Source organism: Dipodomys merriami, unplaced genomic scaffold, assembly GCF_024711535.1.
Source record: "Dipodomys merriami isolate MVZ:Mamm:240054 unplaced genomic scaffold, mDipMer1.0.p SCAF_137, whole genome shotgun sequence".
Taxonomy (NCBI): Eukaryota; Metazoa; Chordata; class Mammalia; order Rodentia; family Heteromyidae; genus Dipodomys; species Dipodomys merriami.
In genome coordinates, this window is record NW_027202682.1 from 366,764 (window position 1) to 394,061 (window position 27,298).

Sequence of the window (27,298 nt, forward strand, 5' to 3'; positions counted from 1 at the left end):
CGGCGGCGTGAGGCTGCGCGGGGCCGGGCGCGCCGCGGCGGAGGCGCGGGAGGCCGTCGGAGCTGCGCGGCCGGCCGGCCTCCCGGAGCAGCGGCGGGTCAGTCAGCCGACCGAGGGGCCGCGCCCAGCCGCGGGCGCCGGAGTCCGCGCCGCGGCTCGCGGAGGTGAGTGTCCCTGGCGGCGGGGGGCCGGGGCCGGGGCCGGGCGCGGGCATCGCCGTGCGGGGCTCCCGGCCGCCCGCAGCACCTGCCTGTCCTTGAGCGCCCTCCTCTCGGGCTCCGCGCCGGCCGCTGCGGGCGGGCGTTTGCCGCGGGGCCTCGGCCCGGCCGCCCGGGGCCGCTGCGGGAGGCGCCCCGCGCCCGCGCCCCGCAGCCGCTGCCGGCGGCGGGAGGTGCCCTTCCGGGGCGGGGGTCCTCGGGGGCTGCGGCGGAACCGTGAGGCCAGGGCCGGGAGGGCGCGCGGAGGGAGCCCCGCCGCTCGGGGCGCCCGGGCGTGGAGCGTGCCCCCGCGGCGCGGCCCGGCGCGGCCCGGAGGTCGGGCTCGGCCCCGGGTCTCTCCTGGGGCTGGCGGGGTGCGCTTCCTGCGAGGCCCTGCCCTGCTAAGGACAGGCGTCTGGGAGTTTGGAACCTGGAGAGGCCGCACAACTTCATAGGAATTTACCACCCGGGCCTCTGAGAGCAGGAACAGCCTGGCCCCGACTCTGCCACAGTTTGGGGGGCATCTGAGGCCCCCCGCCACTCACTCCCCCGGGAAGCCAGGCTTTTCCTCGATTGTGACATTGCTGACCTTAGCTGACTTCTGAGAATTCAAGCGTGGTAGTTTGGCAATCTTCATCTTGCAGATGAGGAAACTGAAGTTTGAGGTACCACAGTTGCTAGCGGGAGAAGGGCAGTTGGAGCTGCAGTTCCAGGTCTTTGACTCAGCCTGCCTTTCCGAACTCCTTCTGCTACCTCATTCCTGGCAGTTGGAAAGAAGGGTTTTGATGTCCTAAAAACCTTCAGAAACTACACGCTGTTCACACGCTGGTCAGGAAAGCACTTGAAGGCAGGCAAAGCAACCCGTGGTCGAGCTGTGTGATAGCTTCTCCTAGTATAGCAGCGCCGATCGGTGCTGAGACGGCAAGTGATAAGAAAAAGCCATCTACAGAAACCAGGAATGCCATGGCTTGTCCTGTCGGTGTTTACCCTGGCCTGTCACGCTACCCTACACTTGGAAGCTGAACTGGCTTTTGAGGCACACCTGGCTTTAGTCTCTTCATCGAATATTGAAGCTCCGGATTCAGACCCAGAGCAGTGCACTGAATGCCCAGAGGGCCTCCACGGGGCCTCCCTGTCTTTCCGTCTGGTCTGGAAGGCATACCTCCTGGCTGTTCCCTCTCTCGTTCCCACCCCACACCCATTGTGGCACCTGAAGTAAGAGTATTCTGAAGGACAGTGCGTTCCTGTTCCTCACCTAAGCTATAACTCACTTCCTAGCTCCTCAGTGACCGCAGGCTCTGCCACCTTCCTCTCCCACCCAGCCTCTTCCCTCGGGGCCTCAGCTGTATGCATAGATCCACTTGATCCCCAGGCCTCCTCTGTCCAGTAGGCCTGGGATGGCTCCGACATCATGCTGGCTTCTCCCATGGGGTCTGCTAGTAGCTAGCACTCAAGCCTACATGATCCTCCTGCTCAAAACTTGCAGGCACTTGGAAGGCAGGCTGTTTCTGTTCCTCAGAAGGCCCCGATGCCCAACTCCACCCAGCCCCATGCTGAGCAGGTTGCCAGTGAGTATCTAAAGGTAGCTCCTTGCTGCAGGCTGCTCTGGGTGAGAGTATTACCTCAGCTTGGTCCACAGAGGCAGTGCTGCCCGCTCTGTGGGCATAGGAGGTGGCCTCACTAACCTTAGCTTGTTTCTGAGTGTGACTGTTGACCACATGTTACTGGGAGAAGACAGGAAGCGCTGGTTGGGGATGGGCCTAGAGCTCAGCTACACCCCTTGCCATTCATGGGACACAGCATGGCTGAATGGAGACTGTGACAGTAGTCCAGAGAATGCAGCCAGGCAGGGTGTGGAGTAAGAGCTCCAAGAACACCAGGGCACCCTGCCTCAGAACAGAGATCCAAGAGGCACAGGGCCGGGCCCTCAAGGTAAGCTGCGAGGCCTGGAGCCTGAGCACCCCTTTGCATTCTTCTGTACAAGCCAGCAACGTGGCTGTCCCTGGCAGCGACTCATCCGACACTAGGTTGGGCTCACTTGAGTCTCCATGTCATGAAAGCAAGTGGGACAAGTTTCACAGATCTCACCCCAGGTATCCTGGCAAATGCCGGTCAGCTCTGTTTCATACTTAATACCCTGCTCCCCTCTGGTGGGGTGCGGCCGTCCCCCCATCCTGTGTGGACAAGCTGGAAAATGTGCGTGGATAGGACTTTGGACATTAGATAAACAAGTTGATACCCACTGTGTGAAGTCAAGGTACAGCTGTTTTCTCGGGGAGAAGGAACATGCATGGCTACAGAGCAAAGTCCTTGCACCCTCCTCCACTTTTCTTGAAAGGTTGCCCTTTGAAGTTAGAATCACTCAGGCAAATTGAACCTCTTGGACTGTCTTTCCTTTGCTCAATCCTTCTGCCCATCTTCATGGGAAAGACTTTGAGCTCTGCAGGTGCTGGAGCCTCTGCTCTAGAAGGTAGAGAGGCCGGTGCTCGGTGGGGAAGGAAGTGCCAGAGGCCTGCTTTGGAGCCAGGACCCCATTCTTACAGCTTCCTCTGTGCCTTGCTTTGGGGCCTGCAGAGGACTGGAGTGCGGCTACGATCCCCCCCTGCCTCCAGCAGCCATTAGGCTGCATAGACCACAACTCCTGTCTTGCCACCACTTGGCAGACAAGAAAGATGGAAATGCCAAAAATGAGAGTACTTGTCTTATACCGTTTTCTCTGTTAAAAACAATGTTCCATTGAACACTGAACTTCTGCAATAAAAGCATATCCCAAGTATGTTCCTATTTTCCTGACAATACCATTTTGAAGAACAGTTGCTCTTTCTGTGATGTATCGTTAAGATGGTGTGTATCTCCAAAGACACAGAAGCACAAGTAGACACACACACACACACGTGTACACACATGTTCACACACGCACACCCTTCCATGCTGAGGAGGCTGCAGGACCGGCGTGAGTGCAGATCTCCCTCCAGACTGCTTTCCTTGAGCCTAGGAGGGCACCTGTCTCCTCCGGCCCTAGCAGGCGATGCCTGGAGTCCAGCCTCAGAGCTACCCTGAACGGGCCAGCAGTTGCAGCCCCAGTTCTGTTCTGAGGCCTGGCCTTAACTAACTTCTGTCTTTGAGTGGCTGAAAGATTGGGATTGGGAAATGCTTGACAGAAATGGAGAAATCTGAAATTCAAGAGTCAGAACAACTGTCTCTTCTGGTGCTAGCTCCTGCTTGGGAGAAAGAGTGAAAGGATACACGTTTCCCAAGGCGTAGTACTCTGCTAGGGGGCATTTTTTATTATTAGTAGAACCTGCGGCTTCTCCTGCCTCTCTTGTCAGGTCCCCGGAACTGTTCCCATACTGAGAGGTGAAACTGCCAGCTGCCAGTGCTCACGTCTACAATCCTAGCTACTCAGGAGGCTGGGCTCTGAGAAGCTCCATTCAGAGCAGCCTCAACAGACTCTTACCTCCACATTACTAACAAAAAGCCAGACGTGCAAGTGTGGGCCCAAATGTTAGAGTGCCATTCTTGAGTAAAAAAGCCAAATAGAAGGCCCTGGGTTCAAGCCCTAGTACCCAGTACTGGCCAAAAAAAGGGGTGGGCTGAGATCAGGAGAGTGTTGTTTCTTAGATGGCTCAGAAAGGGCCTGAGGGCCTTCTCCTGATTACCTGCCACGCTGAGCAGGTGCCAGGACAAGTAGAGCTGAGCCTGAAGCAGGGGCTGCCTGTGGGCAGTTGGAGTGGCCAGGTGATACCAGAACCTGTGTTCAGCCATTTGGCCTGAGCCCTGCCCCACATGGGTGTCGTTCCCAGGCAGTCCCAGGAAGTGTGCCAGCGAGGGTGACCTGTGGCACTTCCCCAAGTTCTGTTCTTTGTAGTAGAGCTGACTTGAGGTGGGGCCAAGACAGGGTTTTGTTTGCTTTGTGGTCAGTTGTGGGGCTTGAACTCAGGGCCTTGAGCGCTGTCCCTTAGCCTTTCTGTGCTAAAGGCTAGTGCCACTTGAGCCACAGTGTCACTTACAGATTTTGGGGTGGCTTTTGGAGGGGTTTTTGGTATGATTTTGTTTTTGTTTTGCCAGTACTAGGGCTTGAACTCAGGGCCTGGGCACTGTTCCTGAGTTGCTTTTACTCAAGGCTAGCACACTACCACTTCCAGCTCTTTTCGTTTATGTGGTACTAAGGAATGGAACCCAGGGCTTCATGCATGCTAGGCAAGCACTACTGCCAGGCTTCATTCCCAGTCCCACTTTGAGGTTTTGAGTGGTTTATTGGAGATAAGAGTCTCACAGACTTTCCTGCCCAGGCTGGCTTTGAACCCTGATCCTCAGATCTCAGCCTCCTGAGTAGCTAGGATGACAAATGTGAGCCACCGCACCCAGCTAGGACAAGAACTTTTAGAGTCCCCATCTCTGCCATTCTGGCCGCTGGACTAGGCGAATTGGGTGGAAGGGGGGTTAGTATGTGCTAGATCAGAACAGCGAGTAGCCAGTTAGACTCAGGAGGCCTCGGGTCTCCTTTTTTTATTTTTGGTCTGTTATGAATCTTGAACTCAGGGAGGACCTGGGCGCTGTCCAGCTTTTTTGCTCAAAGCTAGAGCTCTACCACTTTGAGCCACCAGTTTTCTGGTAGTAAAGTGGAGATGAGTCTCATGGACTTTCCTGCTGGGGCTGGCTCAGGTTCGGCCTCCTGAGTAGCGAGGATGACAGGCGTGAGCCACCAACTCCTGGCTGGCTCTTAATCCTGAATTTTTAGATTTCTTCATTTTTGCCAAGCACTTCCCAATCCCAGTCTTTTAGCCACCACTCAAAGATAGAAGTTAGAAGCCAGCCTAGGTAGGAAAGTCCGTGAGACTCTTATCTCCAGTAAACCACCAGAAAACCAGATACAGCACTGTGGCTTAAGTGGTAGAGCACTCACCTTGAGCTGAAGAGCTGAGGGACAGCGCCCAGGCCCAAAGTTCAAGCCCCACAACAACAACAACAAAGGATAGACGTTAGGAATGAAGTCCAGGCCCCAGAACAGATGTAGGTTTTAAAGGAACGGGTCCCTGGGTAATAGTGCTGAGGTGACACATTGAACTCCCGCCCCTCACCACCACCCCCCCATGCCACCAGGTAGTCGGCGGTGGTCTAGTAACACTGTGGAAGCAGGCAGAGCCTGGCTCAAGTGGCCAGTCCAGACTGGTGCCCAGAGGCCATATTTACCAGAGTCTAGACCCTTACAGGAGAGGCAAGCCCTCTTGGTGGACGCCATAGCGACCAGGCTGCTTGTAGCCCCCTTTCTAGGCACACGGGCAGCTTGTCACTTTTCAGCCTCTGGTGAGCTGATTGCCCGGTGCTGTGGTTTCCCTATAGGTTTATCTGGGCTGCAGAACTGTTGGTAGAGTAGCAAGGTTGGGGTACTCTGACAAGAAGAAACCCAAGGCCCCCGAAGATCCCCAATTCACACCCTGCCAGCCTGAGTTCCCTGGGAAAGCCCACGTCACTGTGGGCCTGTCATTCAGGGTGTACTGAGGGCAGACCTGGGGTGTCCCCTGTACCCTGCCGGTGGCCCCGGCTGGTGGGGGGCGGGACTGGTGTGTGTGTGAGCCCCCAGCCCTCCCCGTTGTCACGCCGCGGGAGCCCTGGCTCGGTGGCATGGCTGCCCCAGCCCGGAAGAGGACGCTCGGCTGTCCTGGGAATGCCGCTCTGCCCGTTCCCGTGGCACATGGAGTCGCCTGCGCTGGGTGGGTCCTGGCCTGGTTTCTGGTAGGGACGGCCCTGCCTTCCGCAGCAGTAGCTGCACGCCTCCGCTGTTTGCTTGGAGGAGGCCTTGGAATCGCTTGTCGTCTGGCCTGGGGGCCTCCCGGTCTGATGGGCACCGTTCTGAGGTAGGCTGGGCGGCTCTGGTGTCGGGCCGGGCCTTGTTGCTCTGTGCTCCCTCGTCTCCGTGGGAGTTGTCTTGGGTTTGCTGCAGCTACAGTGGCCTGGTATTGAAACTGACCAAGAAAGGCAGGAGTGACGGAGGCGTCCCTTGGTGTGGGAGCTCCCTTCTGTTCTTCCCGTGGGGCCGTTCCGTGTCCCTGGCACTCCAGAGGGGGAGCCCACCGGGACTAGGGAGCCAGCCTCCCGCCCCGGCCTTCACGGGCGCTGTCCGCGGTCTTGGCTATTGTACTGTGAGGTCCTTGGCTAGAGCAGAGGGCAGGCGGACCAAGGCCCCCCACAGTGGTTGTCCAGCCCTTCAGCAGCACCACGCATCTTGCCTACCCTGTCTCCAGCCCCGAACACCTTCTGAGACGTACCCTAGGCCAGTGCTGAGAATCATCCTGCTCAGGACGGACTTGAGACCAGAGCCAGGACCTGGCCCCTGGCCTAGTGCACACCCACCTGCCCTGTGGAAGCCCCGAGCTGGGTTTGTCCTGGGTAGACGCCCCACTGTGGCCCGGCCAGGGCCCTGGTAATTAGCACTTGTCCTGGCAGAGTCTGGATCTAGGTCACTGCCCCCAATTTAAAATTGGAACGGAAGTTCCCAGATGAAGGCAGAGGAGCGCCTGCCCTGTGGTCCTGGGATGGAGCAGGTGCGCGCCCCGCCCCCGCCCCCGCCCCCGCCCCCCACCCAGCCTTCACAGCACGTGTCTTGTCTTGAGCATGCCCTGCCCCTTCCCTCTGACTCCGGAGGCTGGTGTGGCTACGGTGCTCTCTGTCATGCTGCAGCTAGAAAGTCCATGTCTGAGCATCGTGGGTTGCCTCTCCAGCCCTTAGAACAGCCTGGTCTGGGGCAGAGATGGAAGGGCATTGGCTGGGTACACCAGCACAGAAGCAGAGTGGGGAGCAGCTCGCGCCTCCTTGGAGAGCGGCGTGGGCCTGTCTCCCAGGCCAGGGACTGCCCTGCTCTGCCGGGGCAGATAGGCTGGAGGGGTAAACCAGATGTGGAACGGAACTGGAAACCTGTCACCCCTGCCCTCCCGAGAGAGGCACGGGCATTCCCTGACAGGCCTTGGCTCCTTGTCGCCCAGAGCCAGCATCTCAGGCCAGGAGGAGGCCAGCTTGAGGCCCTGTTGGGCAGATGGACCTCATCTCTACTCTGGGCTGCTAGAAGGGCAGGTGGGGCTGTGGGAGCCACACTGCAGGACACACCCACACCCCTAGCAGGACAGCGAGGTAGTCCCCAGAGTACTTGCTTCCTGCTTTCCCCTTGAGTCTGGGCTGAGAGCCCCCACCGGGAGCAGGTCTGCTGCCCTGCAGCTGCTTGCTTGCTTCCGTCACCCTCGTTTGTTCAGGGAGAGTAGGAGAAGAGAGCATGGGCATGCTGCAGGAGCTCAAGCCTACAGTCCCCGCTACTCAGGAGGCTGAGAGCTGAGCACTGCAGTTTGAAGTTGGTTGGCCCAGACAGAAAATTCCTTCAGTCACTATATCTAATTAACCAGCAAGAAGCAGGGAGGGAAGTGTGGCTGAAGGGATATGAGTGGAAAGGCTGAATGAGAGCACAAGGCCCTGAGTTCAAGCAGCAGTGCGCGCGCGCACGCACACACACACACACACACACACACACACACACACACACACACACACACACACACACACACACACACACACACACACACACACACAGGAAAAGAGATGCCCTGGCCCATTTCCCAAGGGAAGCTCAGCAGTGCAGGGGTTGTTGTGCACTGGTGTCTGCTGGCGACAGCTGGGGACGTGCCTGACTGGGCACCTGCTGGACACCTCCCAGGGACAGCAGCTGTGTGCATGGGAGCCCACGAGATACCCTGTCCACACCGAGATGGAAGACCGTCCCAAGGGCTGGGCTGGCCTAGGCAGTGGTGGAACATACTTGTAATTGTAGCACTCAGGAGACTGAGGTAGGAGGATTGAGAGTTTGAGGAGCAAGACTGTATCAGGGGCGGGGGGTGGGGAGGGAGGAACTAACCAGTAAAAGGATACCCAGTATCTCAGTAATATCCTTTGTAATGCACTCATACTGAAAGAGCAACATTGCAGATATATTGGGTTACACAAAGTACATCAAAATTCTCTTGTAGCTAGGCCTAGTGGCTCATTCCTGTCATGCTAGCTACTCAGGAGGCTGAGATCGGAGGATCTTGGTTCAAAGCCAGCCCGGGCAGGAAAGTCCGGCAGACTCTTATCTCCAATGGACCACCAGAAAATCAGAAGCGGTGCTGCGGCCTAAAGTGGTACAGCGTTTGCCTTGAGCAAAGAGCTCAGGGACAGTGCCCAGCTCCTGAGTTCAAGCCCAGGGGAAGTGACAACTGTGTAGTTCAGGCTAGCCTAAGTGCCCAGGGCCTTAGCCCCCTGAGCGCAGCGAATTGCAGGAGTGTACCACTGTGCCTGGATCTGTGCTGTGCTGCCGGGCCCAGCTTCCAGCCCTGCCAGCCCTTCTGTAGAGGGCCCGGCTAGGAACCGTGGTGGTTCTGGGGCAGGTGATCTTTGAAAGTAGCCACATGTGGAAGCAAGTGAGCATGGCCACATTCCACCAGTGTTTAGACCCTGCAGGTTGAATTGAATAACTTTTACCTTTTGATTTTTTTTCTAGCCATTAAAAAAAAATGTAAAAGTCAAGCTGGGGATGTAGCTCAGTGGTGGAGCACTTGCCTACAAATAGCTCTTGAGTTTGATCTCTAGTACCAGAAGAAAAGAAAAGTTACAAAAGCTGTTCTGATCAGCTGTTCATGGATCTGAGATCTGCATATGCTAGGCAAGGGAGTCCCTGAGACACTTACCTCCAATTAAACACACACCCCTACTTCAAAGACAGTGCCACACACACACACACACACCTACCTCAGAGACGGTGCCACACACACACACACACACCTACCTCAGAGACAGTGCCACACACACACACCTACCTCAAAGACGGTGCCACACACACACACACCTACCTCAGAGACAGTATACACACACCTACCTCAGAGACAGTGCCACACACACACACCTACCTCAGAGACAGTGACACACACATACACCTACCTCAGAGACAGTGCCATATACACACACCTACCTCAAAGACAGTGCCACACACACACCTACCTCAGAGACAGTGCCATACACACACACCTACCTCAGAGACAGTGCCACACACACACACACCTACCTCAGAGACAGTGCCATACACACATACCTACCTCAGAGACAGTATACACACACCTACCTCAGAGACAGTGACACACACACCTACCTCAAAGACAGTGACATACACACACACACCTACCTCAAAGACAGTGCCACACACACACACACCTACCTCAGAGACAGTGCCATACACACACACACACCTACCTCAAAGACGGTGCCACACACACACACACCTACCTCAAAGACGGTGCCACACACACACACCTACCTCAAAGATAGTGCCACACACACACACCTACCTCAGAGACAGTGCCACACACACACACCTAACTCAAAGACAGTGACATACACACACACACCTACCTCAAAGACAGTGTCACACACACACACCTACCTCAGAGACAGTGCCATACACACACACCTACCTCAGAGACAGTGCCACACACACACACCTACCTCAAAGACAGTGACATACACACACACCTACCTCAAAGACAGTGCCACACACACACCTACCTCAGAGACAGTGCCATACACACACACCTACCTCAAAGACAGTGCCACACACATACCTACCTCAAAGACAGTGACATACACACACACCTACCTCAAAGATAGTGCCACACACACACACCTAACTCAGAGACAGTGCCCATACACACACACCTACCTCAAAGACAGTGCCACACACACACCTACCTCAAAGACAGTGCCACACACACACACACACACACCTACCTCAGAGACAGTGACACACACACACACACCTACCTCAAAGACAGTGCCATACACACACACCTACCTCAGAGACAGTGACACACACACCTACCTCAAAGAGAGTACACACACACCTACCTCAAAGACAGTGCCATACACACACACACACATCTATCTCAAAAACAGTGCCATACACACACACACACACACACACCTACCTCCAAGACAGCAGTGTTGCTGCCGACCTGCCTTGTCTGTGCCCCTAGTCACGGCCACGTCCTCACTGCAGACCCCACGGCATTCAGGTCCTGCTCTGTCGGTGGGGGAGCTGAGCAGCCAGGGTCTTACGGAGTTGCTAGGCCAACCGCGGCCAGTTCCTTGGGAGAAGTTGCCCCTCGGACTCTGAGAAAACCATCAGGTGAATTCGCTGTTGCCCAGGGCACCCAGCTGGTTCTAACTGGAACCAGGTGGCAAGACACCACAGCCCCCACTGGGCCTGGAGCACTGGGAACATTGAGAAGGCCTGGGATTCGTGCCACTGACCCCTCAGGCATCCGGAGCTGGCGTCCCCAGGCCTGCTGTGCACCAAGGACACATCCCAGCCCCTTTTCTACCTTTCCTAGCTCCATCTTGATACCAGCGTGACTGTCCCCGGTGTTTATTAAAGGGCTGATGCTGAGTGACAGCAGCGTGAGGACTGCTCTGATCAGAGCCTGATAGAGTGCTGACCCACCCATGGGAGAGCAGCCCAGACGCCCACCTTGGCCCACTGCCCTGGAAGGAAACCCTAGTGACCTAGTATCCGCATCCATGGGTCAGCTTCCCAAGTCCCAGTGAAGGGACTCAGTGCTTTGCTTGGTTTCATTCCTCAAAGTCAGCTTTTGTGAAATGGCCATTTCTGCGACACACACAGTCCACCTGCTGAGACTCCAGCCGAGATCCAGGCAGGCCCTGGAGGGAGACCAAGAGGCCTGGCCCATGCCCGGGCCATGGGCAGCCTCAGGTCCCTTGTATTTCCTGGGGTCTGGTTCAGGCCAGGGACTGTGGTTGGCATGGTCAGCTGCCATCCAGAAGGCTCAGCTTAGCCCAGACACCTTGGGTCGGTCTCTCTCTCTCTCTCTCTCTCTCTCTCTCTCTCTCTCTCTCTCTCTCTCTCTTTCTTTTTCTTTCCCTCTTTCCCTTCCTCCCTCCCTTCTTCTCTCCCTCCTCCTTCCCTTCCTTCCTTCCTCTTTTGGTCAGTTGTGGGGCGTGAACTCTGGGCCTGGGTGCTGTCAGCTCTTCAGCTCATTGCTAGCGCTTTACCACTTGAGCCACAGCGCCACTTTGGGTTTATTTCTGTGTATGTGGTGCTGAGGAATGGAACCCAGGGCCTCATGCATGCTCCGCCACTGAGCCCCCTTCCCAGCCTCGAGCCCTGGGTTTCCCTCTCACCTTCAGCGGCTCCGGGCATCTCTGAGGCTGACCAGACTGCCGCCTCTCCCTCACTTTTCCTTTCTTTGGCTAAATGCTTGCTTGTCCCTTCCCTCTGTACTAAGGCCACGCTGGTGGGTAAGGTTGGTGGGTCTTGGGACAGGTGGGGCAATGTCCCGGGCCCCCGGGTGTGCTGCGGGTCAAGCATCTGTGGCTGTGGAGGATGCTGACTTTCAGCCTCCAACGCCTGTCCCCTGGTGAGCCGGCTGTGAGGGGAGCCTCGTGGTCCGCCCTGAGCCCTGCCCCTGCCCTGCTCCCTTGGCCCACGCCTGGTGGCGTGGCAGGCTGGGACACCCTCCAGGGCCTCTGGGCTCGGTCTGTGAATCACACTGTCTTCTCTCTATTCTCTCTCTGTTTATCTCTGTTGTTGTGTCACCGACCAGCCAGCAGCCTGTCTCCGGCGTGGGCACCCTTCCCGCTCCATGCTCCCGTTGGCGCGCAGTTGGCCAGAGGTGACCAGGCCTGGCTCTCGGCGTGGCCACGCTCAGCGGGGCCATGGGGAGCTCTGCCTCCTCCCTGGCCGCCGAAACCGAATCGGACCACGGCTTCCCCAGGGGGCCCCCCTACTCGGGGCCCCCTGCAGCAGCTGGCTGGTGTAGGAGCGGCCCCGGGGGAGCTGTCTGGGGGAGTGCCCTGGTCGCCAGACAACACACACGTCCCCCCCGGGCCCGAAGGTAAGAAGGCGGGAAGGGCTGTCTCTGGACAGGAGGGCTCCTTTTCAGCAGGTCCCTCCTTGGCAAGGTGCTTGCTCAGAATCCAGGCACTGGAATCTCACACCTGTCATCCTAGCTCCTCAGGAGGCTGAGGACTGAGGATCACAGTTTGAAAAGCCAACTTGGGCAGAAAAGTCCATGAGACTCTTACTTCCAGTTAACCACCAAAAAGCTGGAAATGGAGGTGTGGCTCAGCTGGTACAGTGCCAGCCTAGAATGGGAAAGCTAAGCAAGAGGGTGAGCCCTGAGTTTGAGCCCCAGTCCTGGTGTGTGTGCGTGCACATACGTGCCCGACATACACGCACAGTGTGTGCTTCGAATTAGGATTCCTGTTTCTCAAGCCAGCCACTCCGGTAGTTCACTCCTCACCTGAGGTACGGTAGAGCTGAGAAACTGATTATCTCTACTATTGGCTGAGCAAATCTGGAACCTGTCCTCGTCCCAGGATGCTTGGCATAGCCCGCCGCTGGGCAGTGCTTCCCATGGCCAGTGGTGCTCTGAAAACTGTCCGGAGACCCTTTTAGGTCACCGACCACCAGCGGTGGCCCCTGTGGTCAGTGAACACAGGAGTGCCGGTGTGCTGCCTCAGGTCCTCTGGGGCCGCTGCTCCTGGGCTGTGTCTCCCCTGCTCCCACATGGCTGCCTGCAGGGCGGCATGAGTCTGCATTTGCTTCGGGGACCTCCACCGGCCGGGCTCCCTCCTGTGGAGAGGAGGCCTGGTGCTCTCCAGGCCCTCGGGCCTGAGCCCCGGGCAGAGTCTGCAGAAGTAGCTCTGCTTTCTGGGTGCCAGCCCTGCCCCTGCTGTAGATGGCCCACCCGTCCCCTTGCCATCTGCTGGGTGTGGGAAGGGCAGACATAGAGGTGCCGGGTGCGAGATGGGCCTCCTGGAGTAGCTTGAGCACCGAGGTCTGAGCCCCTGGCTAGAAAGGCCCTGGAGGAGGTCACAGTCCTTAGGAAAGTCCAGAAACTGAGTGACGTAAGTAGATGGGAGCCATTGGGTGTTCAAAGTTCACAGCTGTGCCAGGGGCTCTGTTCCATGTGTGAGTGCGCGTGTGTGAGAGTGTGCACATGTGATGCCAGGGGCTCTGTTCCATGTGTGAGTGTGCGTGTGTGTGAGTGCGCATGTGAGTGTGCACGTGTGAGTGTGCACGTACGATGCCAGGGGCTCTATTCCATGTGTGAGTGCGCACGCGTGTGTGTGTGCGTGTGTGCATGCACATGCGATGCCAGGGGCTCTATTCCATGTGAGTGCGCGCGCGTGTGTGTGTGCGCACGTGTGCATGCACATGCGATGCCAGGGCTCTGTGCCATGTGTGAATGCGCATGTGGGTGAGTGTGCGTGTGTGTGTGTGTGCGTGCACATGCGATGCCAGGGCTCTGTGCCATGTGTGAGTGCGCATAAATGTGTGTGTGTGCGTGCACATGCAATGCCAAGGCTCTGTTCCATGTGTGTGCATGGGAGTCTGCATGTGTGAGAGAGACAGAAAAGGGAATACTAAAAATTAATCTTCAGTTTCTCTCATTGGTACCACAGTGCTCCGAGGAATGCCTTGGTGTGTGTGTGTGTGTGTGTGTGTGGTACTAGGGTTTGAACTGTCCCTTCCACATAACAGGCAAGCACTCTGCCATGAATTCACACTTCTGCCTCTTTTGCTTTCTTGGGAGATAAGGTCTTGAGTCCACCCTGGACTTTAGCTTCTTATATAGCTACAATGAAAGGCACAAGCTCCACACCCAGTTTTTATTGACTGAGATCAAATCTCCCAAACTTCTCACACAGGCTGGCCTTGAACCATGATTTTAACAGTTTAGCCTCTTGAGTTGCTAAGCTTATAGGCATGAGTCACCTTGCCCAGCACCATGTCTTTTATTACCTTTTTTGCCCAGTCCTGGGTCTTGAACTCAGGCCCTGGGCACTGTCTCTGAGCTGCTTTTGCTCAAGGCTAGCACTGTGCCACTTGAGCCACAATGCCACTTTACCAGCTTTTTCTGTTTGTGTAGTACTGAGGAATCGAACCCAGGGCTTCATGCATGCTAGGCAAGCACTCTACCACTGAGCCACCTTCCCAATCCCCTCCATGTCTTAAACAGCTTTTTTGAGATATGGCTTTGTATAACATCAGATTCACGGGGGCTGGGAAGGTGGCTCAGTGGTAGAGTGCTTGCCTTGCATGCCTGAGGCCCTGGGTTCGATTGCTCAGCACCATATAAGCAAAAAGAAAAAAGCCGGAAGTGGCGCTGTGGCTCAAGTGGTAGAGCGCTAGCCTTGAGCTGAAGAGCTGAGGGACAGCGCCCAGGCCCCACGACCGGACTCCCAAAAAAAAAACAACAGATTCACCTTTTATAAGTTCAGTCATTTTCAGTTATTTCCTAACTGTACAAACATCACAAGCCAGGGTATAACATCTCTGCACCGCACAGAGATTACACCAGTTTGCTGACCTGCTTCTCATCTCCAGGTCTGCCTTCCCTAAAAGCTGCTCACAACGGGAGTTGCGGTGCCTCGCCTCGGCGTGGCTTCCACACGAGCCTGTTCACTGCACGCCACCCCTCTACTCCATGGGTGAATGAACGCCAGTGTGTGACAGTGTGTGTGGATTTCACTCCTTGTCTGTGGGTGAAGCTAGACCACCTTTGATTGTCTGCTCACAGACGCCTGTAAATAGCTCTTTGACCCTTCGTGTTAAATGTTCGCGTGGGCGAATGAACGCCAGTGTGTTACAGTGTGTGTGGATTTCACTCCTTGTCTGTGGGTGAAGCTAGACCACCTTTGATTGTCTGCTCACAGACGCTTGTAAATAGCTCTTTGACCCTTCGTGTTAAATGTTCGCGTGGACATAGATTTTCATGGTCTTAGGTGGGTCCCTGAACTGGGGCTGCTGGATTTGTGGTGAGTTATGTAACATTCAGAGAAGCTGCATGCTGCTTTCCCGGCAGCTGTGTCGATTTTGTTTCCACCAGCAACGTCAAAGTGTTTCTGTTCTCTGTCCGGACGCTGCTTGTAATGGCCTGGCTTAGTCTGTTCTCCGGTCCTGGAGGTGTGTGGTGTCCTCCTTGGTCTGGCTGGGTGTGCTGAGCATCTTGCGTGTTTTTGTCCACCTTTATATGTTTTCTTATTTCCATTCATGTCTATCCTCAGGAAAAACTGTTAGAAGTAGACTTGCTGGCCCGGGCCGTGGCTGGCTGTCCGCAGCCCAGCGCTAAGGCCGCGTTGGCCGGAGGCACACCAGCCAGCGACGCCACTCGCTTGTCATATGGGTGAATGGTTTTCCCTTCCTCTTTTACTATGTTCACGTGTACAAATGGAACTTGGAGACTTTTAACTCCTGAACTAGGGTCATCAGACATGTCCTTCTGGAGTGAGGGAGGGGAAGGCTCGGCGCGGCCCTCCTCCCCCACCCTGCCGCCTGCTGGGCCCACCTGTGCTGACGGGCAGGTAGGCGTGGGCCTGCGACATGGACACGGGCACCGTGGGAAGCAGGCAGTGACGGGCTGCGGGAGCCCTGCCAGCCTCTGCCACCCCCACTGCAGGGGTCCCAAGCCCCCTGAGCCAGCCCTCCTGTCGGGAGCCTGCTGTGTCTGATACCCCGCTTCTGGGTGTCTCATCAGCAAGCAGGGAGGAGGGCACACCCCACCCAGGAGAGTGGGTTGGTGCCTTCCTTACCCCAAGGTGACCTTGAAGGAAGACATGCCCTCCACTGGGCAAAAAGACTTGAGGTGCAGTCTGCCTTGGGGAGCAGCTGCTGACCTGAATGCAGCATCCTCCAGAACGGTGAGTCAGACAAAGGCTGGGCAGTGGACAGGCGCTGCACCTGTCTCCTGGCATGGCCTGCCAGACTGGCCACAGGGGAGGTGAAAGGGCTTCAGCCAGGGTCCTGCGCAGGTGCTGTGGGGGACACCACACGCCCCACTGGCTCCTCCCAAAGGGGCAGGTGTCTCCGGGTCTCCGGCCCTCCCCGGTTACTCAGGTGCTTTGATGTGTAGGCCAGGAGCTCACGGCCTCCCTGAGAACTGGAGCTGATGTGGGCCCACCAGAGCAGGGCCTGCTCCCTGCGGACCTGCTGCAGCGCCTCTGTTGACTCCAGCCCTGCTTCCTGGGGGGGGGGGGGTGGATTCCTCTGTGTCCTGCGGTGCAGGTGCCTCAGGGCTGACTCCACGAGCTTCATGATTTAAGGGCACCTTGTGTGAAGAATCGTAAAGAATCTTTAAACCTTGTCGGGCTGGGAAAGTGGCTCAGTGGTAGAGTGCTTGCCTTGCATGCCTGAGGCCCTGGGTTCGATTCCTCAGCACCACATAAGCAAAAAGAAAAAAGCCGAAAGTGGCGCTGTAAGACCTGAGGGACAGCGCCCAGTCCCAGAGTTCAGGCCCCACGACCGGACCCAAAAAAAAAAAAAAAAAAAATCTTTAAACTTTGGTTCTTCATTTCCGGTGCTAGGGATCAAAACCAGTGCCTCACGCATGCTACATGGGCACTCCGCCTGGGAATGACACCTAGCTCTGGTTGGAGAATTCACAAAGGCCTTGCCACCTATCGAAAGGTTGGTCTGACCCTTCAGCTCCAGATGCAGGCTTTGCTTTGCAGGCCTGGCCTTCTGCTGCATTAGGAGTCTCAGGTCTGGGTCCTGTCCCATCTGCCCACCCCAGAGGCCCACAGCTCAAAGCCAGCCAGGCAGCCGCTGTAGGAATCCCTAGTACGACGGCCTCCCCTGGCAGCAGAAAGGCCATCAAGTGCCATTCCAGTTTATCTTGTTTATCAGGTCCTGTCTTGGTTGAGATCTACCCGTGCTACATACGGAATCATTCGATCGTTTGTGCCCTGCCTTCCCTCCTCCCAGGTGTGGGCTGGCACCATGCCCCAGTTCAGCTAGGCCCAGGGGAAGCCGTGGCCACACAGACTGGCTCCTGGGGTCAGTAGGGACCTGCACGCTCTCCTTTCCAGTGCTGTGTGTTTGGTTGTTTGTTGTATGTTTTTGTCAGTCATGGGGCCTGGGCACTGTCCCTGAGCTCTTTTTGCTGAAGGCTAGTGCCCTACCACTTTGAACCACAGTGCCATCTCTGGCTTTCCCATGGGTTAATTGGAGGTAAGAGTCTCTTAGACTTTCCTGCCCAGGCTCCTGAGTGGCTCGGGGCAGGCATGAGCTGCCAGCGTCTTTGAGGCTCTTCCTAGGTCTGTGCCAACAAGTAGGGTACATCCCGGGAGGAGCTCCTAGAAACTGCGTGGGGCCCAAGGCTTCTCTCTGGAGACGCCTCCTGGGGAGTGGGCCGCCCTGGGGTGTCCAGCATGGCTGTGCTGAGCGGAGGCCCATTGGGGTGCTCGTGTGTGTTGGTGGAAGTTTTTGTAGAACATGGACTCTGAGGGAGCTTTGACCAAGAATGGGTCTCCGTACCGGGGGAGGTGAGAGGCTTGGGGCTTTTCTGGGTACAAAGGCCCAAGTCAGACCTGACCCACCTCTGGTTCAGGGGCTGAGCCCAGCCTAGTGCAGCCACCAGACTGCGGCTCCAAGGCTCTTAGAAAGCCCCCTCGTGCCTTTGGGTCTTCCGTGTAAGGAAGACTGCCTGCCTTCCTGCCAGCACTCAGCCCGAACCGTGGGAGGAGCAGCCCAGGCAGCTTCTGGAACAATTGTGGTACTTGGTCCAACTTGTTTCACTGATTCTTCTGAAGAGGCCAGTTTTCTTTCTTCCTGAACCAAGAGGGCCAGAGGCACATGCTTTGTACCTCCATGTAAAAAGCAATTGATTTCTCCACAAAGCAGAGTATTGGGCGTTGGTTTGAGACTAGGAGTTTGGAAATGCCTTGGTGGTTTTCACCCTGCAGCCGGCATAGGCCCAGCCCCCTCCCCACCCACCCGGTGGGGCCTGGCCCCACCTGAGGCCAGCCTTCTTCCTAGGCACGAGGCCCTCACCTCCTGCCCTGGGGACTGCATTCCACGTCCACCTCCACTGTGGGAGGAAGGGTGTGGCACGTCGCAGGATGGGACCTCGTGCCCGACCCTGGGCAGCCTCCACACAGCTCGGCAGTGTGTGATGCGGGTGCCAAGTCTGCGGGGGCACTTGCGCAGCCCCAGGGCTAGGGCCCCCAGGGGCACCCATGCCCCGCCGTGGACGGAGGTGTCACTGTGCCAAGGATGCTCTGGGCAGATGGCAACACCCCTGCCCTCCTGAGCTCCGGGCAGAACTCAGCCTGGCCCCAGGGGCCCACATTTCTCGTCTCTGGCTCTGCGGCTGTGGACGGCCGCCTTCCCAGGGAAGGGTGACGTCCGGCGACTCACAGCGCGGTGTGACCACAGGCCTTGTGGCACCCGCTGACCAGCCCTTTCCTTGCAGCCACACACACTCGCCCGGGTCTATGGCCACAGCCGGGGAGTGGTCCTGTGCGCGCTGCACCTTCCTGAACCCCGCCGGCCAGCGCCAGTGCTCCATCTGCGAGGCCCCCCGGCACAAGCCCGACCTCGACCACATCCTGCGGCTCAGCGTGGAGGAACAGAAATGGCCCTGTGCCCGCTGCACGTTCCGGAACTTCCTAGGCAAGGAGGCCTGCGAGGTGTGTGGCTTCACTCCAGAGCCCGTGCCCGGGGCCTCCCTGCTGCCCATCCTCAACGGCGTCCTCCCGCGGCCGCGCGCCGCCGTCCCTGCGGAGCCCAAGGGCAGCGGCCAGGAGGCGGCGGGGCCGGACGCGGGGCCGGAGCCGGCCCGTGAGGAGGCCGGGGCCGAGCCCGGGCGCGGCTGGGCCTGCCAGCGCTGCACCCTGCACAACACTCCGGTGGCCAGCTCCTGCTCGGCCTGCGGGGGCCCCCGGAGACTGTCGCTGCCCCGCATCCCCCCAGAGGCGCTGGTGGTCCCCGAGGTGGTGGCCCCCGCGGGCTTCCACGCCGCTCCTGCCCCGCCCCAGCCCGACCTCCTCGGGAGAGGCTCGGGGGCCGACCCCCCCTCCGCGGACCCGGAGGCCCCCAAGGCCCCGCCCTTCGGCCCCTTCTCACCCACCCTGCAGAACAATCCCGTGCCCCGGAGCCGCAGGGAGGTCCCCCCCCAGCCGCAGCCGCCCGCGCCCGAGGCCGCTCAGCCCGCGCCCGCCACCAGCCAGGGCCCGGGCCGGGCGGCGGCCGGGGCCTCGCGCCTGGCAGAGCTGCTGTCGGGCAAGCGGCTGAGCGCGCTGGACGAGGAGGCCCCGGAGGGCGGCCCCGGCCCCGGCCCCGGCGAGGCCTGCAGGGACACCATCGACCTGGCCGGAGACACCGTGCGCTACACCCCGGCCAGCCCCTCCAGCCCCGACTTCACCACCTGGTCCTGTGCCAAGTGCACCCTCAGGAACCCCACCGCGGCCCCCCGGTGCTCGGCGTGCGGCTGCTCCAAGCTGCACGGCTTCCAGGAGCACGGCGAGCCTCCCCCGCACTGCCCGGACTGCGGCTCGGACAAGCCCGGCCCCTGCGGCGGCTGCTGCGGGCGCGGCCCGCCCTCCGCGCCCAGGGCCGCGCGCGCGCCCCCGGAGCGGCCCGGCCAGTGGGCCTGCCCGGCCTGCACGCTCCTCAACGCGCCGCGGGCCAAGCACTGCGCCGCCTGCCACACGCCCCAGGTCCTGGTGGCCCAGCGGCGCGGCGCGGCGCCTCTGCGGCGCAGGGAGAGCGTGCACGTGGAGAAGCGGAGGCAGACGGACGAGGGCGAGGCCAAGGCGCTCTGGGAGAACATCGTGGCCTTCTGCCGGGAGGTGAGAGCCCGCGCTGGGCCGGGGGCTGCCGGGGGCTGCCGGGGGCTGCCGGGGGCGGGAGGCCCGGGCCGGCCGGGTCCCTCTGCGCCGCGGCACCCCTGCCGCCGCCGGCTGCGCCCCGCCCCGCCCCGCCCGTCTGAGCGCCTGGCTGTGGTCCCGCAGAACAGCGTGAGTTTTGTGGATGACAGCTTCCCCCCCGGGCCCGCGTCGGTGGGCTTCCCGGTGGGCGACAGCGTCCAGCAGCGCGTCAAGCAGTGGCTCCGGCCCCACGAGATCAACTGCTCCGTCTTCAGGGACCACGGCACCCCGTGGTCGGTCTTCCACACCCTCCGGCCCTCCGACATCCTCCAGGGCCTGTTAGGGAACTGCTGGTGAGGCTGCGCTCTCCGGCCGGGGTCGGTGGGCTGGGGTGCGAGGCCGGCCCGGGTCCGGGCGCGCGCGGTCAGGCGGCCTGCCTCCTGCAGGTTCCTGAGTGCGCTGGCCGTGCTGGCCGAGCGGCCCGACCTGGTGGAGCGCGTGATGGTCACGCGCGGCCTGTGCGCCGAGGGAGCCTACCAGGTGCGCCTGTGCAAGGACGGCACGTGGACCACGGTGCTGGTGGACGACATGCTGCCCTGCGACGAGTCCGGCTTCCTCCTCTTCTCCCAGGTGGGCGGGGCCTGGCGGGGGCGGGGCCGGCTGCCCCCTCTTCTCGCAGGGGGCGGGGCCTGGCGGGGCCGGCTGCCGTGTGACCAATCCAGCTTCCTCCTCTTCTCGCAGAGGGCGTGGCAGGGGCGGGGCCGGCTGCCCCTCTCCTCGCAGGGGGCGGGGCCGGCTGCCCCTCTTCTCACAGGGGGCGGGGCCTGGCGGGGCCGGCTGCCCCCTCTTCTCGCGGGGGCGGGGGCGGGGCCGGCTGCCCCTCTTCTCGCAGGGGGCGGGGCCGGCTGCCCCTCTTCTCGCGGGGGGCGGGGCCTGGCGGGGGCGGGGCCGGCTGCCCCCTCTTCTCGCGGGGGCGGGGCCTGCTGCCCCTCTTCTCGCGGGGGGCGGGGCCGGCTGCCCCTCTTCTCGCGGGGGCGGGGCCTGCTGCCCCTCTTCTCGCGGGGGGCGGGGCCGGCTGCCCCCTCTCCTCGCAGGGGGCGGGGCCTGGCGGGGGCGGGGCCGGCTGCCCTGTGACGAATCCAGCTTCCTCTTCTCACAGGGGGCGGGGCGGGGGCGGGGCCGGCTGCCCCTCTTCTCGCAGGGGGCGGGGGCGGGGCCGGCTGCCCCCTCTTCTCTCAGGGGGCGGGGCGGGGGCGGGGCCGGCTGCCCCCTCTCCCCGCAGGGGGCGGAGCCCGCCTGACCCCGCCCTCTCCCCCAGGCTCAGCGGAAGCAGCTGTGGGTGGCTCTCATCGAGAAGGCGCTGGCCAAGCTGCACGGCTCCTACTTTGCCCTCCAGGCAGGGCGCGCCATCGAAGGCCTGGCCACGCTCACCGGCGCCCCCTGCGAGAGCCTGGCGCTGCAGGTCAGCTCCACTAACCCCCGCGAGGAGCCCGTTGACACTGACCTCATCTGGGCCAAAATGCTGAGTTCTAAGGAGGCTGGGTAAGAGGGGCGGGCGCTGCCACCGCCCGCGGCGTTGGGAGGCGAGGCAGGCGGAGCGGTGGGAGAAGCGGGGGGCCGCGTCCTCGGACTGCGCCTCACAGAGCTCCGCGCGGGCCGGTCAGAACCGAGAGGCCTGGCCAGAACTCGGCCCCCAGCGGGGCCAGGCCTGTTCCCACCTCGGGAAGGCCACATCCCATCCCGGGCCGGAGCTCAGGGTCTCCTGATCGAGAAATGGGCAGGATGAGCACACGGAAGGGCCCTGTGAAGTGGAGGGTGTGTTCTGAGACCTGCCTCCACCTGAGGCTTGAGAGAGGAGGCCCGGCTGCCAAGGCCCCCGCCCTCGGCTGGCCCTGGGCCCGTCCCACAGGCCTCCCGAGCTTGGGCAGAACCCGTCCTGAGGGCTTGTCCCCACAGACGGCGAGGAGCCTCTGCCTGCCCCCCGCCCGTCCATCAGCAAGGGTCACCTTCCTGCACAGGTTCCTCATGGGGGCTTCCTGCGGCGGAGGCAACATGAAGGTGGATGACACGGCCTACGAGAGCCTGGGCCTGCGGCCTCGCCACGCCTACTCCATCCTGGACGTCCGTGATGTCCAGGGCTCCAGGTAGGGGCCCAGTGGCAGGCAGCCAAGCCTTGGACATGGGTGGGAACGGTGGGGAGTGGTCGTGGGTTCTGGCCCCGTGGTCTGCCTGGTGGGAGCCGTGGGGAGCCAGTGGGTCCCCAGCCCCGAGGGGTGCCGTCGTGGCTCTCAGCCCTGTGGTCCACAGGCTCCTGCGGCTCCGGAACCCCTGGGGCCGATTCTCCTGGAACGGCAGCTGGTCAGATGAGTGGCCACACTGGCCAGGGCACCTGCGGGCCGAGCTCATGCCCCACGGCAGCAGCGAGGGTGTATTCTGGATGGAGTACAGCGATTTCATCAGGTACCAGACACCCTGACCCGTCCTGCAGCCCTCCTCTCCCACTCACCTGGGCAGGACACCGGCTGGGCTGACTGCAGAGCCCAGGTCTGCATATTGGTGTTGTTCGGGGGCACAGGTCAGTCAGCTTGCTGTCCCGGAGAGAAGCCAGGGACCCGTGGCTCGTGCCTATAATCCTAGCTGTTCCAGCAGTTAGATCTGGTGGAGCAGGAGTTAAAGCTAGCTCAGGCAGAAAAGCACATGAGATTCCATTGAAAAAGGAAGAAAAAGGAAGCAGGGCTGGAGGCCTGAGTTCAAATACTAGAACCACCAGAATAATACATGAGTAGAAGGAGGAAAGGTTTCTGTGGTTTCTCAGTGCACAGGCAGCTGGCTCTCTTGCTGTAGGCTTATAGTGAGGAAGAAATGGCGACCTACAGGGCCTGACCAAGCAGATGGAGGCTAGGAGGCAGAGAGACAGGAAGGGACCAAGGTGAGGTACAGCCTTCCTCTAACAAGACACGCTCAACATGAACTCACTGTCCCTGGTGGGTTAATCCATTGAGGACACCAGCACTCTTGTGAGCAAGCCATTTCTCAGCAGGAGACAATCCTTACACACCTGAGCTCTGAGGGGACACTTAACCTCCCACGGGAGGCAGCCAGGTCAGCAGAGCCTTTCCCCGGCGTGGTGAGGGCTCTCGGGAGGGCGTGAGCCCAGGGCCTTGCTGGGTGCCCAGAGCCAGGCAGCAGAGGCCCGCAGGGTGGGGCCCACCCCGGGCAGAGGTCTGAGGCTGCGGTCTCCTCAGAGGCCTCGTCCTCGCCCCCAGGTACTTTGACTCCGTGGACATCTGCAAGGTCCACTCGGACTGGCAGGAGGTGCGGGTGCAGGGCAGCTTCCCCAGCACGGCCAGCCGGCCGGTGGGGGTGACGGCGCTCACCGTGCTTGAGCGAGCCTCGCTGGAGTTTGCGCTCTTCCAGGAGGGCAGCAGGTGGGCAGGCAGGCGGGCGCTTCTCCCGGCCCCCCCCCCGCCCCCCCCACCCCACCACAGCCACACGAAGCCCCCGCCTGCGCTCTGACCCGCAGGCGCTCGGACACCGTGGACAGCCACCTGCTGGACCTTTGCATCCTGGTGTTCCGCGCCACCTTCGGCAGTGGTGGCCGTCTGAGCCTGGGCCGCCTCTTGGCCCACAGTAAACGTGCTGTCAAAAAGTTTGTGAACTGCGACGTCATGCTGGAGCCCGGGGAATACGCCGTGGTGTGCTGTGCCTTCAACCACTGGAGCCTGGCCCCGCCGGGCCCGCCCACTGCCGCCCAGGGTAATAGCCCCCGCCAGGCCCCCCACCCCTCCCGTCCCGCCCGCCTCCCCACGCTCCCAGCCTGCCCCAGGAAGGCCGCTGGCCCCTTCATCCACACCCTCCCACAGCCCTGGGCCCCTCGGCCGGCGCGCCTCCCGGCCACGTGCTCGCGGTGTACAGCTCCAGGCTGGTCATGGTGGAGCCAGTCGAGGCCCAGCCGACCACACTGGCGGACGCCATCATCCTGCTCACGGAGAGCCGCGGCGAGCGCCACGAGGTAGGTGTGCGGTGGCCCGGGGGCGGGAGAGCGGGGGGCGGGCCCCTGTGCCCACCAGCCCCGCGCACCCTGTACCCGCGCAGGGCCGGGAGGGCATGACCTGCTACTACCTGACGCACGGCTGGGCGGGCCTGATTGTGGTAGTGGAGAACCGGCACCCCAAGTCCTACCTGCACGTGCAGTGCGACTGCACAGACAGCTTCAACGTGGTGTCCACGCGCGGCAGCCTGCGCACGCAGGACAGCGTGCCACCCCTGCACAGGTGGGTGCCCGGCCCCCGCCCCTCCCGGCCCCGCCCTGCCCGGCCCCGCCCCTCCCCCCCTCCCAGCCCTGCCCCGCCCGGCCCCACCCGTCCTAACCAGCCCTTCCCCCCAGGCAGGTTCTGGTGATCCTGTCCCAGCTGGAGGGCAACGCCGGATTCTCCATCACCCACCGCCTGGCACACCGCAAGGCCGCCCAGGCCCTCCTCAGCGACTGGACGGCCTCCAGGGGCACCCACAGTCCCCCGCTCACCCCCGAGGTTGCTGGCCTGCACGGGCCCCGGCCGCTGTGAGGGCCACACCCGGGGCGGGCTGTGTGCAAACCACCCCTGCCCCCTCCACATGCACTTTATGAGGGAGACCCTGAAGGAGGGTGCTTGAACCAGAATCTCAGGACCCCACCTGGGGGGGCCGCTGGCTGCAGGGCACGGCTTCCCTGGGCCATCCCCCCCTCCCCCTCCCCCACCCTGGGCACCGCAGCCCCTTGGCCAGGACCCCATGGGGGGGGCCCGCTGGCTGCAGGGCACGGCTTCCCTGGGCCATCCCCCCCACCCCCCACCCCACCCTGGGCACCGCAGCAGCTTACTGGCCAGGCTGCCCAGCCACCAAGCAGAATACCTCGAGCCAGCTGGGCCGTGCGCCTGCCCCTCCCACCCGCCGGCCCTGGAGATCGCTTCGGGCATTGGAGCCACACCGCAGTGCCCCTCCCCGCCAGCATGGCAGCCAGGGTCTCTGTTCACAAAACCAAATCTAGTGAGAGCTGGAACTCCCCTTGAGGTCCATGGCTTCCTGCCTCAGTTTACCCAGCCCAGCTCCCTGCCCTCACGCGGTGAATGGGGTCTCTGGAGCCTGTCACACGGGCAGCGCATTCCAGGAGCAGGTTCCGGTGGCCACAGGCCAAGGCTTGCAGACAGGCCTCCTCCAGCTGCCCCTCGGTGACTCTATGCAACTCCCGGAATGCCTGCCAGGACTGAAGCCATGACCGGGTGTGGGGCTGGGGCCAGGCCTGGCCCGGCCTGCTGCCTAGAGGGTGCTTTGTCCTCCACGCCTCCGACCACGGTCAGGCGGACCAGCCCCACAGAAGGACCCCAGCCCCATCCCAGGCCCGAGCCGGGCTCAGCTGCTTCCCCGGCCCAACCAGACCAGGAGGCTGAGCTGCCCACCCGCCCAGTGTCCCCCAGCCGCTCGTCTGGGCCGGCTTCCTGGGCCTCCTGCCCCTCTGTCAGTCTCCTGCCCGCCGCCCCCCATCCTCCCCCCCCCGTGGCAGCCCCCCCCCCCGCAGGGCTTGCAGTGTTTTTACACTGAGAGAAGCCCTCCCTCCCCCTGGGCCCCCTTTTACTCCGAGCTGTGAATATTTTTAACACTGTAAATACAGCCAGCTCTTCGGACACAGAGACTATTTTATCAGCTGCCAGTCCCTTCCCGTTCTGATGACTCCATGGGCGGTTTCCACTCAGGCTCCAAGGACCAAATAAAAGCATTTTGTTTCGTAAGGGAGCCTCCTGTCCGTCTTCACCCCTCTAGGGCCCCATGAGAAGGTGGCTGTCGCAAGAACCAGCGGCTGGCGTCCCCCCGATAGTGCTGTGGGGCTGCCAAGGGGGTCCCGTGGCCACTCCCACCTCAGACCAGCCTCGGCTGGGGGGGGGGTCAGGCGACCAGCCTCGGCTGGGGGGGCGGGCGACCAGCCTCGGCTGGGGGGGCGGGCGACCAGCCTCGGCTGGGGGGGGGGGCGACCAGCCTCGGCTGGGGGGGGGGGGCGGGCGACCAGCCTCGGCTGGGGGGGCGGGCGACCAGCCTCGGCTGGGGGGGGGCGGGCGACCAGCCTCGGCTGGGGGGGGACAGACACTCTCTGGGAAGAAGCAAGTGTTCAGGGCAGGCAGAGCTGTGTAGGCCCTGCAGCCAGGAAGGACTCTCAAGGCTGACAGGACAGGATGTATGTGTGGCTTTTCCCTGCCTGCATTTGGTGCCCTGTCTGAACCCATCAGTCACCAGACAGGAGCAGATGGAGCTGGGGCGGGGGCGGCGTGGGACCAGAGTTGCTCTCGCCCTGCCTGTCCTGCCTTATCCCCTCCCTGACCTGGTCCAAACGGGTATCACAGGTGATGCTGAAGCCCTTGGCCCAGCCGGCTGGCAGCCCAGGCCCCTTGGGGGGCCGGCGGGGGCCCCGGTGGGCAGAGGCCAGGGTGCAGGGCCAGCCGGTGTGCAGCGGAAGAGGCCTGTCACAGGCCAGCCCATCGAATGTGAAAGCAATTAAAGCCACCAGCAGTGTTCGCTCCAGGCGGGCCTCAGGCGGCGGGGCAGCTGCCACAATGTATCTCACCTCAGCGCCCACAGCTTGGCCCTGCCCCTCTGCGGCCGCTTGCCAGGCTGGACCTCCTCCTCGGGGTGGGGGTGAGGTGTCTGTTCCCACCATGCTTTGGCACGGGCTGGCTTCCTCCACCCCTGGTGTCTGGGGCAGTTCGGGTCCCCTCCCTGCCTCCCCAAACCCTTTTCCTTGGTCCTGGACCCACCACATTCAGCCCCCACTTCTTTGGCCTCCATCACCTCCAATCTCAGGACAGCACAGGCCCGAGGCCCAGGACCCCAGGGTTTCCTTGTCTACGCAGCTTTACATCCTCCCGTCCTGCCCCCTCCCCAGCCAATATCGACCCTCCCCTTGGTCCCAACACGGGGGTCCAGGCAAGGGAGCCTCCAGAGAGGGGCTGGAGATGCACAGGCAAGACCAGCCTGGTGCCGGGCGGGAAGCCAGGGCTCCCAGTGGCCACTGTGGACCTGATGCAGGTCCGGGCGATGGGAGCTGCTCCCCAAGTTTAAGGAGGATGAGGTGGCCGGCTGGCCAGGGTCAGCGGCGTCTGCAGGCCTCCGCTGATCAGCGGGCGTGCAGGCGGCTCAGCCATGCTGGAGTGCAGCTGGGGCCTGACCCCACCTGGTAGGGGACGGCCGGCCTGATCCCAGTGAGCAACAGATGAGTCCCTGCAAGGGAAGGGCCCCGGGGCTCCTCACAGCTGCCCGCTCCCCATCTCCTCTACCAAGAGTTACACCCTAGCCCCGGCTCTCTGCAAAAAGTGGCCCTGTTGACCCCATGCTCCCACGCCCCTGCCCTGGCCTCTCGGCCCTGCCGCTGTGATGGTCTTCCCGAGGTG

The 27,298-nt window shown here is 61.3% G+C and overlaps 1 protein-coding gene across 1 annotated transcript; it reads left to right on the top strand.

The window, feature by feature from the left end:
• The first annotated feature begins 104 nt into the window (after positions 1-104).
• Positions 105-25,642, top strand: LOC138825343 (calpain-15-like). Its single transcript, XM_070019763.1, has 13 exons — positions 105-164; positions 11,834-12,124; positions 18,488-19,865; positions 20,028-20,236; positions 20,330-20,513; positions 21,202-21,425; positions 21,902-22,027; positions 22,191-22,343; positions 23,150-23,311; positions 23,407-23,639; positions 23,747-23,895; positions 23,979-24,157; positions 24,271-25,642. Exons 2-13 carry the CDS (start codon positions 11,946-11,948, stop codon positions 24,446-24,448), a joined length of 3,354 nt encoding a protein of 1,117 aa, XP_069875864.1. The 5' UTR covers positions 105-164; positions 11,834-11,945; the 3' UTR covers positions 24,449-25,642.
• The last annotated feature ends 1,656 nt before the right edge of the window (positions 25,643-27,298 follow it).

Bases quoted from the DNA above. Each gene is read 5' to 3' on its own strand.
- LOC138825343 (XM_070019763.1), top strand. From the start codon at position 11,946: ATGGGGAGCTCTGCCTCCTCCCTGGCCGCCGAAACCGAATCGGACCAC. The intron at 22,344-23,149 runs GTACCAGACACC...CCTCGCCCCCAG, and splicing joins GAGTACAGCGATTTCATCAG to GTACTTTGACTCCGTGGACA. The intron at 23,896-23,978 runs GTAGGTGTGCGG...GTACCCGCGCAG, and splicing joins GCCGCGGCGAGCGCCACGAG to GGCCGGGAGGGCATGACCTG.